General features: G+C 35.0%; 1 protein-coding gene across 1 annotated transcript; it reads right to left on the reverse strand.

Moving 5' to 3' along the window:
* Window positions 1–1127: 1127 nt before the first annotated feature.
* On the reverse strand, window positions 1128–4033 carry LOC121257143 (probable xyloglucan endotransglucosylase/hydrolase protein 28). The gene is made up of 5 exons (XM_041158044.1): window positions 3876–4033; window positions 3560–3769; window positions 3343–3443; window positions 2573–2781; window positions 1128–1891 (listed from the first exon to the last, which is right to left on the reverse strand). The coding sequence occupies exons 2-5, from the start codon at window positions 3747–3749 to the stop codon at window positions 1390–1392; spliced, it is 1002 nt and encodes a 333-aa protein (XP_041013978.1). The 5' UTR covers window positions 3750–3769; window positions 3876–4033; the 3' UTR covers window positions 1128–1389.
* Between the last annotated feature and the right edge of the window lie 8315 nt (window positions 4034–12348).

Consider the following 12348-nt stretch of genomic DNA (forward strand, 5'->3'; position numbering starts at 1 on the left):
TTTATTCTCTAATAATTAAATACTTAATAAATTTAACTTTTAACTAATCAATTAAGATGCTCTAGATAGGCCAAACCTCATGCACTTTCACGCAACTTCCTAAAACTATGCTATACTGTGATCGTTGGGTTTTCGAGAGCTTTGCTATTGAGGCTTTTGCTTTGCAACTTCTTTTTGGTGTGCCAATGGTAGGTTTTTTTTTTTTTTTTTTTTATTCATCTATATTTTAATGTTTTATACAGACCTTATCTTTAATATTAGTACTATTTCTTTCTTAATCAATGGGGCATTTGCCATCACCTTTTCCGTTCACGTGACATTGAAATTCCAACCACCATCGAGAAATAAAGCTCCCCTCTAAAAGAAAGTCAACTTTTTTCTCTTCAAGGCAGAAAAAGAAGAAATTATTAGTACGCGGGTTGAAATTTTAGGTCTCTCTCAAATCTCCCTGACAAAAATCTTTGAAACCAGAACCACTCACCCCCACCTCCCCAAAAAAAAAAAAATCTGCCTGTATGGGAGCAAGAGGCGGTGGCTTTCTTCATGAGTTAGCCTATAATAGCAGCCCCAAATCACCATGGTTTTCAATCGTGACATCATAATCCGCCGATTGCACAGTGTTATAAAATCGAAAATTAAGATGCTTAAGCCTTATTTGCAAATTAAGATCCATTTTAGGGTTGGGTTGGAGCCGAGACGTGTTTTCCATTTTTCTTATCTTTATTTTTATCAAAATCACGTACTTTCTTCGGTTAAAATAAAATACTCTTACCCGACATACTGTGTCACTAGCATGTTAGCTTGTGTCCTATGTGCAGTAAATTGGTCGGATTACTCTAAAAAAATGCCCAACCGAAGACGACAAGTCTGGTCTCAGAAAATGACAGAGCCCAGAGAGCCAAGTTTTGGACATGCCGTTTTCAACACCACGGGAATGTGTTCACCTCCGACAGTGTCCTGATCTCACATTAACAAAACTACAACACGACTTCCTTAGACGACAAAAATAATCCATAAAGGAAAAATTGGGAAACAAAGACATACTCTGATCATACTTATAACAGAATAAACAAATAAAAGGAATCCACACCTACCACATACACTAATATATATAGTAACCCCATGTACTAATAATTATTGAAACAATCAGGGTTGTCTATTTAAGATTTTAAAGTACACAATCATCACCAAATTTAATTTTGTAGAGACATCATCAATGATAAAATAACAGGGAACCCTATAGGAATGAACTATACACATAACCACCACCAACCATATAAAACTCTTCATCCCCCTCAATAAATCTGTGCTCCTCTCTGTACACAAACTAAAAGGGAAACTAAGAGATGATAACAATGCCCGTTTCACAAAACAAATGCTGCAACCTTCCTAAATGGAAATTGCCTCGGCCTGGCTTGTTCGGCTATGGTGGTGTCGTTTTCCATGGTGGCGCCGGCCATTCCCAAATGTAACAGGATCAAAGACCCTAAGTCTCTCTGCTTCTTGGGGATTAATCACACACTCCGGGGGGTGAACTTTGTAACGAACTCTATCATAGCAATAGGAATATGTCATGTGCTTCTTTCTAAAGCTCTCCATTTTGATTCTTTGCACGGGTGTGACACCAGTGGGAATTGCTTCAGAACTTTGAGCTTTGTCACACTTTGCTAAATGGTTAATGGGATCAACAGCACATCCATGAAGGACAAAATCAGAGAATTCTGAGATGTAGGGGGCATATTTGTAATTGACTCTGTATTTGCCTCCATTGGTAGCCCAATCAGACCCATCCCATATTGTCGCATACAAAGTCATTGGCTTAGAGGGGAAGTCACCACCCATAGCTTCTGTTCTCTTTAGCTCTCTAATGGGCACATTGTCTACATAAAATCTACAATGAAAAAACATACACAGGAAAGAGAACTCATAATTAAAATCAAGTTTAGGAAACCCAAACAGAATTGTGTTTTTTTTTTTTTTTTTTTTTTTCCCATTTACTCTGTACATGTAAAAGTTGAAAATCAGTGGTATTAGCATGCTCCAGCAAAACTAGAAACCTGTCAAATCGATTGCTGAGATAACTGGGAAGAAATACGGGACAAATTTGAATAAAACTTAAAACAACATTCTTTGCTCTTTTTGGATTCTCTAGTCTATATAATTCACAGCTCAACTGAGTGGTAGTTTTTGGGGCAATCCCATCATAACATAAATCTAGAAAACCTACAATCCACATCATTCTTTATCTTTTAGCGACCTCCAAGTAACCAAACAGAGCATCAGCCAGCTTAAGTAATGCTATTAATATAGTTACTTATCAAAACAAAAAAAAAAAAGTAATGCTATTAATAGCAAACGGTTTTGATAAAACAGGGGCATCTATTTATTGAAAAAAAAAAACAAAGACAGAGCCAAACAACGAGGCAAAGCCAATGCTATTTTGTTAAATGTTAGTCATTGAGAGAAGATCAAAAGGAACGCATTTTTTAGTGCATAAATGTTGAGATTAACTAATAAAAAATTATTATTCAATCAAAGAAAATTGGATCATTATTGATATATTGGTGCTTACATGATCTGAGTCTCAGTCCAGAGAATGCTGTACTGATGGAAATCCTCTGAGGGATCGAACCAGAGATTGTATCTCTCTTCTCGGCCAATGCTTGTGCTTCCGTTGCCATAAACATTGGTCTGAATCCTCCAATCTTTGCCTCTGATATTACCCAAAAATTCGAAATCTATTTCATCGTGGTTCTTCTCAAACATATCACCATTTGACATCTGCCATCAAAATATAAAGATGACTACGAAAAACAACGTCGTTGATTCCATCAAAAGTTATAATATTCTGAAATATTTGCTCTTGGGTACGAACTGTTTAGTAAAAAAATACTGAATTTAATCAACTAATAAATGATCTTCAAATGAAAATTAAAAAAATGAAAGTGAATCCGGTTGTCAATACACTATGTGGTATAGAGTCATAGATCAAGCAAAAGAACAATCACCATATATCATGGCATAGATTATTCAGATTGATGAGGTTGGTAGATCATATTTCTGGCTTCATGAGAGACGCTTAAAAAAATCATCTTGCTCTGATTGACGAGGTTATTCAGCTGAGTAGAAAAACACAATCTTAACAAAAATTCCTTACAAATAAATCGCCAAAACAAAAACATGAAAAAAAATATGGGTTTGGTTCATATTCTTATATAATCCAACTTAAATCTTCTTATATAATCCAACTTAATCTGCTATAAAAATTTCTTAACAGTCACGTGGAAGAAAAAAGATTCATCGCCTAGTTGATTATACCAGATAATGAAATAGATTACTCACATAAAACGCAACCACAACACCAGCAGTGTATTCAGCAGGCAACTTAATCGAAGCACTGAAAAACCCGTGAAGATAAATGTCCTGAGACACGAATCCCGACCCTAAAAAAACACAATGGGAAAAGAAAACGAAAATAAAAGAAGAGGAAGAATCAGTCAAAAGCCCCAACAGTGAACCCCAAAACATATACCAAGCATGTAAAAAACCAAAATATAACCTGTCCTCTCATCCAGAGAAAGATGAACCGATTTCCCGTCCCCAAGGACAACCAGATTATCATTACCAAAAAGCTGGGAATACCCTTCATCAAAGGCCATTATTGGCAAATTCCTGGGTGACCCAGAAGCAAGAACCACATGTAGAAAGCAATAGACCAGGAGAAGTAAACCCAGATGAGAGCACTCCATAGTCTTTATGCTATTTGAGTCTGTAGTGGGGAAAACTAGCAGATTTTACAGTTTTGTTACAATATGTGACACATATCTAATATATATAGGGTACTAAAGATACTAAAAGAAGATATGGAAGAGTACTGGGTAAGGATAAAGAGAAGTCTGGAGTCTAGAATACGCGTCTCCACAGCTAATTGGAGAGCCGAAGAGACTAACGAGAAGGAAAGACCTGGGGTAAGGGGAAGAGGTCCCTTTTATTGGTGTGAGTGACCCAGTGAGAGAGCTAGTAGCCGTTCACATGTAGACAGTTTTCCTTCTTTTTTCTTTTTTCTTTTTTCTGCATCATATTAATGGAGATGTTCGTTACCTTCAAATTTCTGTCATTATCAAGTGTTTTTCTTTTTCTTTTTGATGGGTTGGTGTTCATTAATGAATACCAATGAGAATAAAAAGTTTAAAAAAATATAATGGTGCTTTTTTCTGTTTGCCTTAAAGGAGATATCACAGCCATGAAAACAGAGCCACATAGGTACAGAGCCAGGTGCATGCCATGAATTTCTCACCCAGTTAACGAGCATAATATCACTCCCAAGGTCTTCTCTTTCCACGGAAACGAAAAGACGTGATTTTCTTTTTTTCTTTTTTCTTTTTTTTTTTTTTTTAAAGAGTAATGTTAGATAGATTTGTGGGTTGTACAGATTTTTTTTTTTTTAAAATAATAGAATCTGTTATTTAAAATTAATTTTTTTTCATATAAATATTATGTTTATTCAATTTTTTTTAAAAGAAGTATGCACTACTTGTGTACTTTATAATTATAAATATTTTTTTTTAATAAAATAAAGATTTCCTTTCAATTAGATTAGTTTGATTGATTAGAAAAGAAAAAGGTAGTTTGATAATTTTATTCCTTGCCCTCTTTTAAATTATCGCATCTCTATTAAGATTGGAAAGGGATACCTTATTTTAAAATAGTCATCTGAAGTAATACCTCTTATCCTAATATAAAAGAAAATATGCCCCTCACATACCTTTTTTTTTTAAAAAAAACAGAGACATCACTTTCATAATTTCATTCAATAGCAACAATACATACAATTCGTCTTCAACAATAGATTGAATACATAAAAGATACTCTCTATATGCACATCAAGACAAGAAAAACTTAAAAACAAGACTTTTCTAGAGTGTGGCTACAGAGTTCGATTCCCTTCGTGTATGAAGAATTTTGATAGAAACAAACAACTTCAATTTCTTAGCATCTTTCAATGATCTGTCCATACCCATTGATATTATGATTGAGGTCATTAGTTCGTTAACCACTTGCAATGAGTCACCTTCAAAAAACATCTCTGTCATTACCAATTCATGTCAAAATTTCTTAACTTCCAAAGAATCCAAAGCTTCTAAGCAAAAAATCAATATTTTTTTTAGGTCTCGTTTGTTTTCAAAAAACATCTCATCTCATCTCACATCATCATTACAACTTTCTCAAATTTTCACATAAAATAAAATAAATAATTCAACTTTTTCAAATTCTAAAACAAAAATAATATTAAAAAATATATTCTAACAATATTCTATTCAACTTTTTAACTTTAATCTCATCTCATCTCTGAAAACAAGCTCAAAGTAGTTTGTACGTTACCCCAGAATTATTAGAACAACACCCACGCCAATATTATTATTTGGAGAGGAACTACGGGCCGGACGGGTGTTAGTTGGGTATTTACACCCTCTAATGCACTTGTGACAAGCCTTCCAACAAGTGAAAAATAGATGTAAGTGCAGCGAAACAAATCTCATACACTCCCCATCGCGCTCTCTCTCCCTCCCTCTCCTCGAGCCCAAGTTCTGCTTCCCCTGCATCTCTCCCCTCAAAAGCTTTCTTTGTCATCAATCTCTCTTTCCTCAAGCTTGTCAGCCTCTCAAAAACATCAAATGGTTACATTTTTCAATATAATCTTTTTGTGGGATTGTCAATGTAATTGCCAAGAAGCTACCCAAATTTTTCAATTCAGCATCCTTTAGCAACATCACGAACAATGGATGATTCGCAAACTTTATCTTGACCACGAATGTTTGTCTTTGAGGTCCAACGTAAAATGAGAAACAACCTTCCGGAACTACTTGACATGCCTTTTTACTAATCTTGTTGTCCTCGGCCTTGAAACAGTTCCATGATTTGGAGAGAGAAAAGAAAGGCTGAGGGGGAGAGAAAAGTTACGAGAATGGAGAAAGAGAAACAGAGGCTTAGGAAGAAGAGAAAAGAAAAGGTGGAAAAACTATCCCCTCAATCGATTTTATCGGTCAATAACATAAATCTCTTATGTGTATTTTTTATTGGTGGGTGCAAAACAAAAATATACACCTCTTTTGGTTTGAAGTTTTTTCTAATTAATTGTTGTATCACAAGCCCCTTGCATACTTCAACAATATATGGTAATTTAATAAATTGGATTGAAGGAAGTTCTTTGATCCATTTCTTTTTTTTTTTTTTTTTTTTTTGTCCCTATTATTCCTCTTATAATAATTTAATGTGTACGTCTTATCCCTTCTTTTTACCTTTATATGTTTGAGGTATGGGATGATATATAAAATTCTCTCATCTTATCATTACAACTTTCTCAAACTCACACACAAAATATAATAAACAATTTAACTTTTTCAAATCTCAAAAAAATAATAATATTTTAAAATAATATTTTAAAATCTCATCTAAAATTAAAAATTCTCATCTCACTCTCCAAATGATCAATGTATTTCGACGATACAATTTTCAGTACGGCTACTACCATCCCTTTGTCCTCTTATTAGAAAGTGTAACTACGGCCTGGTTTGAATAGTAAAATGCTTTCAACTCATTTCATCTCATCTCAATATTCAAATATCACAAACATAAATATTTTTTAATTTTTTATTTTTAATTTTTTCATCTAATCATTGCCTAATCATTACAAATTTTTCAAATTTCTAAAAAAACACAAAAACAATTCATTTTTTTCAAATTTCAAAAAAAAAATAATATTAAAAAAATATATTCTAATAATATTATAACTTTATAATATTTTTATTCAAATTTCTCTCTCTCCTTTCTCAAAACCCTATAAAACATATTAACTCAAACTATTTCATTGTTATTCACATATAATTTCATCTCATTACCAAACAAGGCCTAAGGCCTGGTTTGGATTGCAAGAGCCTCTCATACCATCTCAACTTATCACATCTCATCTCAATATCCAAATACCACAAACACTTTTCAATTTCAAATTTTTAATTTTTTCATCTAATCATTACAACTTTCCAAAATTTCTAAATAAAATACAAAAAACAATTCAACTTTGTCAATTCTTATAACAAAAATAATATTAAAAAATATATTCTAACAAGATATTAACTTTATAATATTTTTATTCAAGTTTTTCTCCCTCCTTTTCCAAAACTCTATAAAACATCTTAATTCAAATATTATCACTACTATTCACAAATCATCTCATCTCATCTCACAATCCAAACTAGGCGTAAGAGATCCCAATGGAAATACATCCAAAGCTTAAGTTAGACTATGCCAATGCAAAAGAAAAAGGAAAAAAGGATAGTCCTCTTTGCTTACATCCATTTTTGTGCATATATCATGGAAAGCATGATATGGCATCCATTTCCCTCCCTCTGCATCTGACTTCTGTGATTTGACATGGTAATAATGTCTTCAAGTGTCCATTTCAAGGCATTAAATGCAATAGTCCCTCTAGGACATGCGATAACGTCTCTAGGGCTGATGTGACTGCCAATAATGTCGATTTGGTATGTCCACTATACTTTATGAGATCATACCTTGTTGAGATATAACCAACTAGGTGGATGTGTCTTTAGGGCCTATCTCAGTGGGCTAGTCTCGACATTAGGTGGATAGGGTTAGTGGGCCTGATCCCTTAGCCCAAAAGGAGCGTTTATTTTCGCAACGTGATTCTCATGTGGTTTTAGCCTTTAATCACCCGTATGTTTTGTCTGCTTGCTAGGTATATTTCTCCCCAACACCTTTGATTTTCATTCCCTACTTTAGCCTGATTCTTTCACTTTAGAATTTATCTTGAAGCTCTAATCCTAAACACATGGAAGATTCTATAAAAACAGTTAAAAGAAAGGTTACTCATCAAATGAATGAAACTCTCTTGGCACCTTTCAGAAAAGAGGAGATTGAGGAAGCTGTCTTTCAAATGGGACCACATAAAGCACCTAGACCAGATGGGTATGGGGCTTGTTTTTACCAAAAATATTGGTTTGTGGTAGGGGAGCTGATGTGAACCCGTGAGGATTGAATCTCTTGAACCTACAATCAATTTGAAGGCTCACCCAAGAAAGCCAAAATCAAGCCAATGGAAAATTTAGACCCATTGAGGAACTCGTTTCAAGAACTTAGATTATATGAAAATCTAGACCCGTTGAAGAACCTGTCTCAATAACCGGACTAGTCTAGCAAGAGCTCAACATTCAAGATGGGCTTGAAGGATGAAGATCCAGTTTTGATTCATTTGATACAAGTTATGGAAGATGACAACAACATGACTTAAGGGTTTTAGGCACTTGAAGGCTTTCAACTTGTTTAATTCATTTAAAGGACTTATTTTATTAGTTTAGAATAATTAGGTTTATTATGAGGACGTAAGGGGGGTGCCTGTTCAAGGGTATATTGGAAAATTTATTATTTTGTTGAACTAGGGTTTTAAGAAGTTACTGTAGCCGTGGGCACTATTAATTCAGGGGTATTTTTGGAAGATGGAGCTTTATTTTGATTAGGGTTTTAATTCGGTTTTAGTTTAAATATTCTTTGTAACCTCATTTTGATCAGTTTATGAAATTTGATGAATTTATTTATTGTGAGTTGAGTTTATCTCCTTTTGTTTGTGTCCAAAGCCCTTAACTCATGTCATTGCCCTCTTCCAAAGTTTGTATCAAATAAATCAAAACTGGATCTTCATCCTTCAAGCCTATCTTGAATGTTGGACTCTTGCTAGACTCGTCCCAAGTGGATTGCACCAATCCTTGCATTGCCTTCTTGATTTTCTTGGCTCTTGACCTTGTTATTGACCCATCTGGAACTTGTAAAGGATTTTTAAGACTAGGTTCATCTTGGTGCCCATCAGGAGGAGGTATGTGAGGCTGTACTTGATTTTCTGAACTCTAATCAGGGCATGGAAGACATCAATTTTACATATTTAGTGTTGATTCCAAAATGTAGTAACCCAGTGAACATTACTAACTATAGACCTATTAGTTTATGTAATATTCTCTACAAAATCATCACTAAATTGTTGGCCAATAGACTCAAACAGATCCTCCCATCCATAATCTCTCAAAATCAGTGTGCGTTTATACCTGGAAGGCTAATATCTAACAACATATTGGCTGCCTATGAAATTTTGCATACTATGAGAACTAAGATGAAAGGAAAAAAGGGTTACATGGCTTTGAAATTGGATATGAGTAAAGCATATGATAGGATTGAGTGTAAATTTTTGAAAGAAGCTATGTTGAAGATGGGTTTTGATGCTAGATGGACTAATCTTATTTTGAGGTGTATTTCTTCTTCCTCTTTTTCAATTTTATTAAATGGTGTCCCTCAAGAATGTTTTAAACCCACTAGGGGACTTAGACAAGGTTGTCCTTTGTCTCCATTCTTGTTTATCATTTGTACTGAGGTGGTAACAGAACAATTAAAGGAAGCAGAACAGAAAGGGTATATCTCAGGGGTTCCAATTGCTAGGGGTCAGATTAAGATAAGCCACTTGTTCTTTATTGATGATAGTTTGCTATTTTGTCGAGTAAATATGCAAGAGTGGGTCAATTTAAGTCAGATCTTATATAGCTATGAGAAGGCCTCAGGTCAAAGACTCAACAGAAACAAAACTTCCTTATACTTCAGCAACAACACAGAGAAAGAAACAAAGAATTATATTTTGCAAGTTGCTGGTTTGATAGCCTCATCAAATATGGAGAAATATTTGGGATTGCCATCAATTATTGGAAGATCAAAATTCATAGCTTTTCAATGAATAGTTGAAAAAGTGAGTAAAAAAATTGAGAATTGGAAGGTTAAATTTCTCTCACAAGCTAGTAAGGATATCCTAATCAAGGTTGTTGTCGAAGCCATACCTACATACAGTATGAATGTGTTTCTATTTCCAAAAATTTTATGCAATAAGTTGAACTCACTGATTTCTAACTTCAGGTGGGTATTCAAGACAAATATGCAAAGATTCACTAGAAAGGGTGGGAAAGTTTGAGTAAAAGCAAAGCAATTGGGGGGCTTGGTTACAGAGATTTGGTGGCTTTCAATTATGCTCTACTGGCCAAATAGGTCTGGAGAATTCTTAATAATCCTACAACCTTAGCAACTAGAATTCTCAACGTTGTATACTTCCCACACAGCTCTATTTTGCCGGCAAAAGCTGGATTCAGACCTTCTTATACATGGAAAATCATCAGTTCAGCAATCAATACTGTTAAAGATGGGATGATTTGGAGAATTGTCAATGGAGAAGAGGTTAAGATATGGCAAGATAAGTGGATTCCAAATAATAAATTTGGCACTATAATGTCTCCTGTGAAAACACTGTCAACAAATGCCAAGGTATCTGAGCTCATTGCCCCTAATACTAGGTCGTGGAATATGCAGATGCTTAATGATATATTTTGGGAAGAAGATATGAGACAAATTGTAAAGATACCTGTACCACAAACCACTAGTTTAAGAGACAACATTGTATGGAAGTATACAAACAATGGTTGTTTTACAATCAAGAGTGCCTATCACTTATGCAAGCAGAGGCAAGATCAGAAAAAAGGAAAAATTTCAACAGAAGGGGTGCATAAAGAATTATGGAAGCAAATATGGCAAATGCAAACTACAAATGTAGTCAAAGTATTTATTTGGCGTGCATGTAATGATGCTTTACCCACCAAACAAAATCTCTGCAAGAGGAAGATTGTAAATGAACCTTTATGTCCAATCTGTCAACAAGTAGAAGAAACCTCAGGTCATATTCTTTGGACTTGTTCATCTACACATGATGCATGGATGTTAAGGAAGCAAAAAATTACAAAAAGTTGCAATCACACATGAAGAGTTTGGAGATATTTTTATGCAAATGCTTCAGAGAATAGGAACAACTGAAATTTGTTTGTTTAGAGAAATAGCCAGATTGTTATGGACAAGAATAAACAAGATGATATTTGAAGACAGTTTTCTACCCGCTGCAATTCTGATGAAAAGAGTAACACAGGCATACAATGACTTCCAACAGATGCAAAATAAGCAACTCAACTTGAGACACTATGGCAGATTGGATCAAATATGCTCTACTAATTGGAATCCTCCTAATACAGATTGGATAAAGATCAATTAGGATGTAGTAGTAAGAGAAAGAGGAAACAGAATTGGAGTTGGTATTGTAGTTAAAGACTGTGAAGGTGATCTACTAGATTCGGGCATGCAACCATTACAGTTTTGCTCACAAGCTACCATGGCAGAAGCTAGAGGTTTAATATTAGCTGCAAAGTTGTGTAAAGAGCTTAGTTTGCAGAAGGTAGTATTTGAAGGGGAATCACTTCAGGTTGTAAAGGTAGTAAAACAACATCATCAGCAAAATGGTATGCTTCAATGCCTTGTGAAGGATGTTCATTCTATCTTGGCTTATATAAGTTGAGAGATTAACCATATAAAAAGGAATGCAAATCAAGTGGCTCACCAGCTAGCATAGCAAGCACTTTACCAGAGTTGTGAGATTATTGATATTGATTTTATCAATCCAGGTATAAGTGTTCAAGTTATGGCTGAAGGACATAGACAAGGTTTCTATTCTAATGTAATAGTTGTAGATCAAGCTAATTGTAAATGTTGTAGGCCAAAGTAATGCAATGTATGTAGTTGATCTTAACAATGTAGTGGCTGAAGGCCATAGTGATATTTAATGAAATGAAGTTTGAAGTTTCAAAAAAAAAAAAAAAAAATTATCTTGAAGCCAAGGCCCAATATCTTCTCAAGATGCTTAATGGTATAATAATCTTCCTTTTTGTCTTCCTTTTTAACCTTTCAAGAGCTAAGGATTTAGCCATAAAAGACATAAAAAATAATTGAAAAAAAAAATATTATAACTTCTCGGTATTAAATCCTTTGAGAGCCCCGTCTCTCGTTTTCTCTCTCCAGCTCGTTTCTCTCTACCCAAACAGCCAGCGATCACAGTCTCACCGTGCCCATGTCGGGGGGGGGGGGGGTGGAGCTTTGGCTCCTCCCTCCTTCTGCTTAACCAGCCATCGTCAGCACTGTCTATAGGTTTTTTTCTAGTTTTTTTTTCAAGTTTTCCGGCGATAGCACCTAGATACTCCAATTTGCTGCTTTCTAGCCTTCCACAGCAGCCACGCGCCCCACCATCAGACACCCCAACCGCCGATCTATCAAACGGTAGGAGAATATCGTCCAAACGAGCGGCGCGTTACAGTATGCATGAGATCAACGCCTGCCATGCCAAGAGGAGTTCTCTGTCGCCACGCACGGCACCACCGAGGTTAGCGACTTTGGCTCTCTTAGATCCGAGTGTTCTTCTTTTTCCTA

The sequence above is a fragment of the Juglans microcarpa x Juglans regia genome, chromosome 3S, assembly GCF_004785595.1.
Source record: "Juglans microcarpa x Juglans regia isolate MS1-56 chromosome 3S, Jm3101_v1.0, whole genome shotgun sequence".
In the NCBI taxonomy this organism is placed as follows: Eukaryota; Viridiplantae; Streptophyta; class Magnoliopsida; order Fagales; family Juglandaceae; genus Juglans; species Juglans microcarpa x Juglans regia.

Coding starts and splice junctions, on each gene's coding strand:
- LOC121257143 (XM_041158044.1), bottom strand. CDS start 3,749: ATGGAGTGCTCTCATCTGGGTTTACTTCTCCTGGTCTATTGCTTTCTA. Junction 3,444..3,559: donor TTCTCTGGATGAGAGGACAG/GTTATATTTTGG, acceptor GTGTTTTTTTAG/GGTCGGGATTCGTGTCTCAG. Junction 2,782..3,342: donor GTGTTGTGGTTGCGTTTTAT/GTGAGTAATCTA, acceptor TTTTGATGGCAG/ATGTCAAATGGTGATATGTT.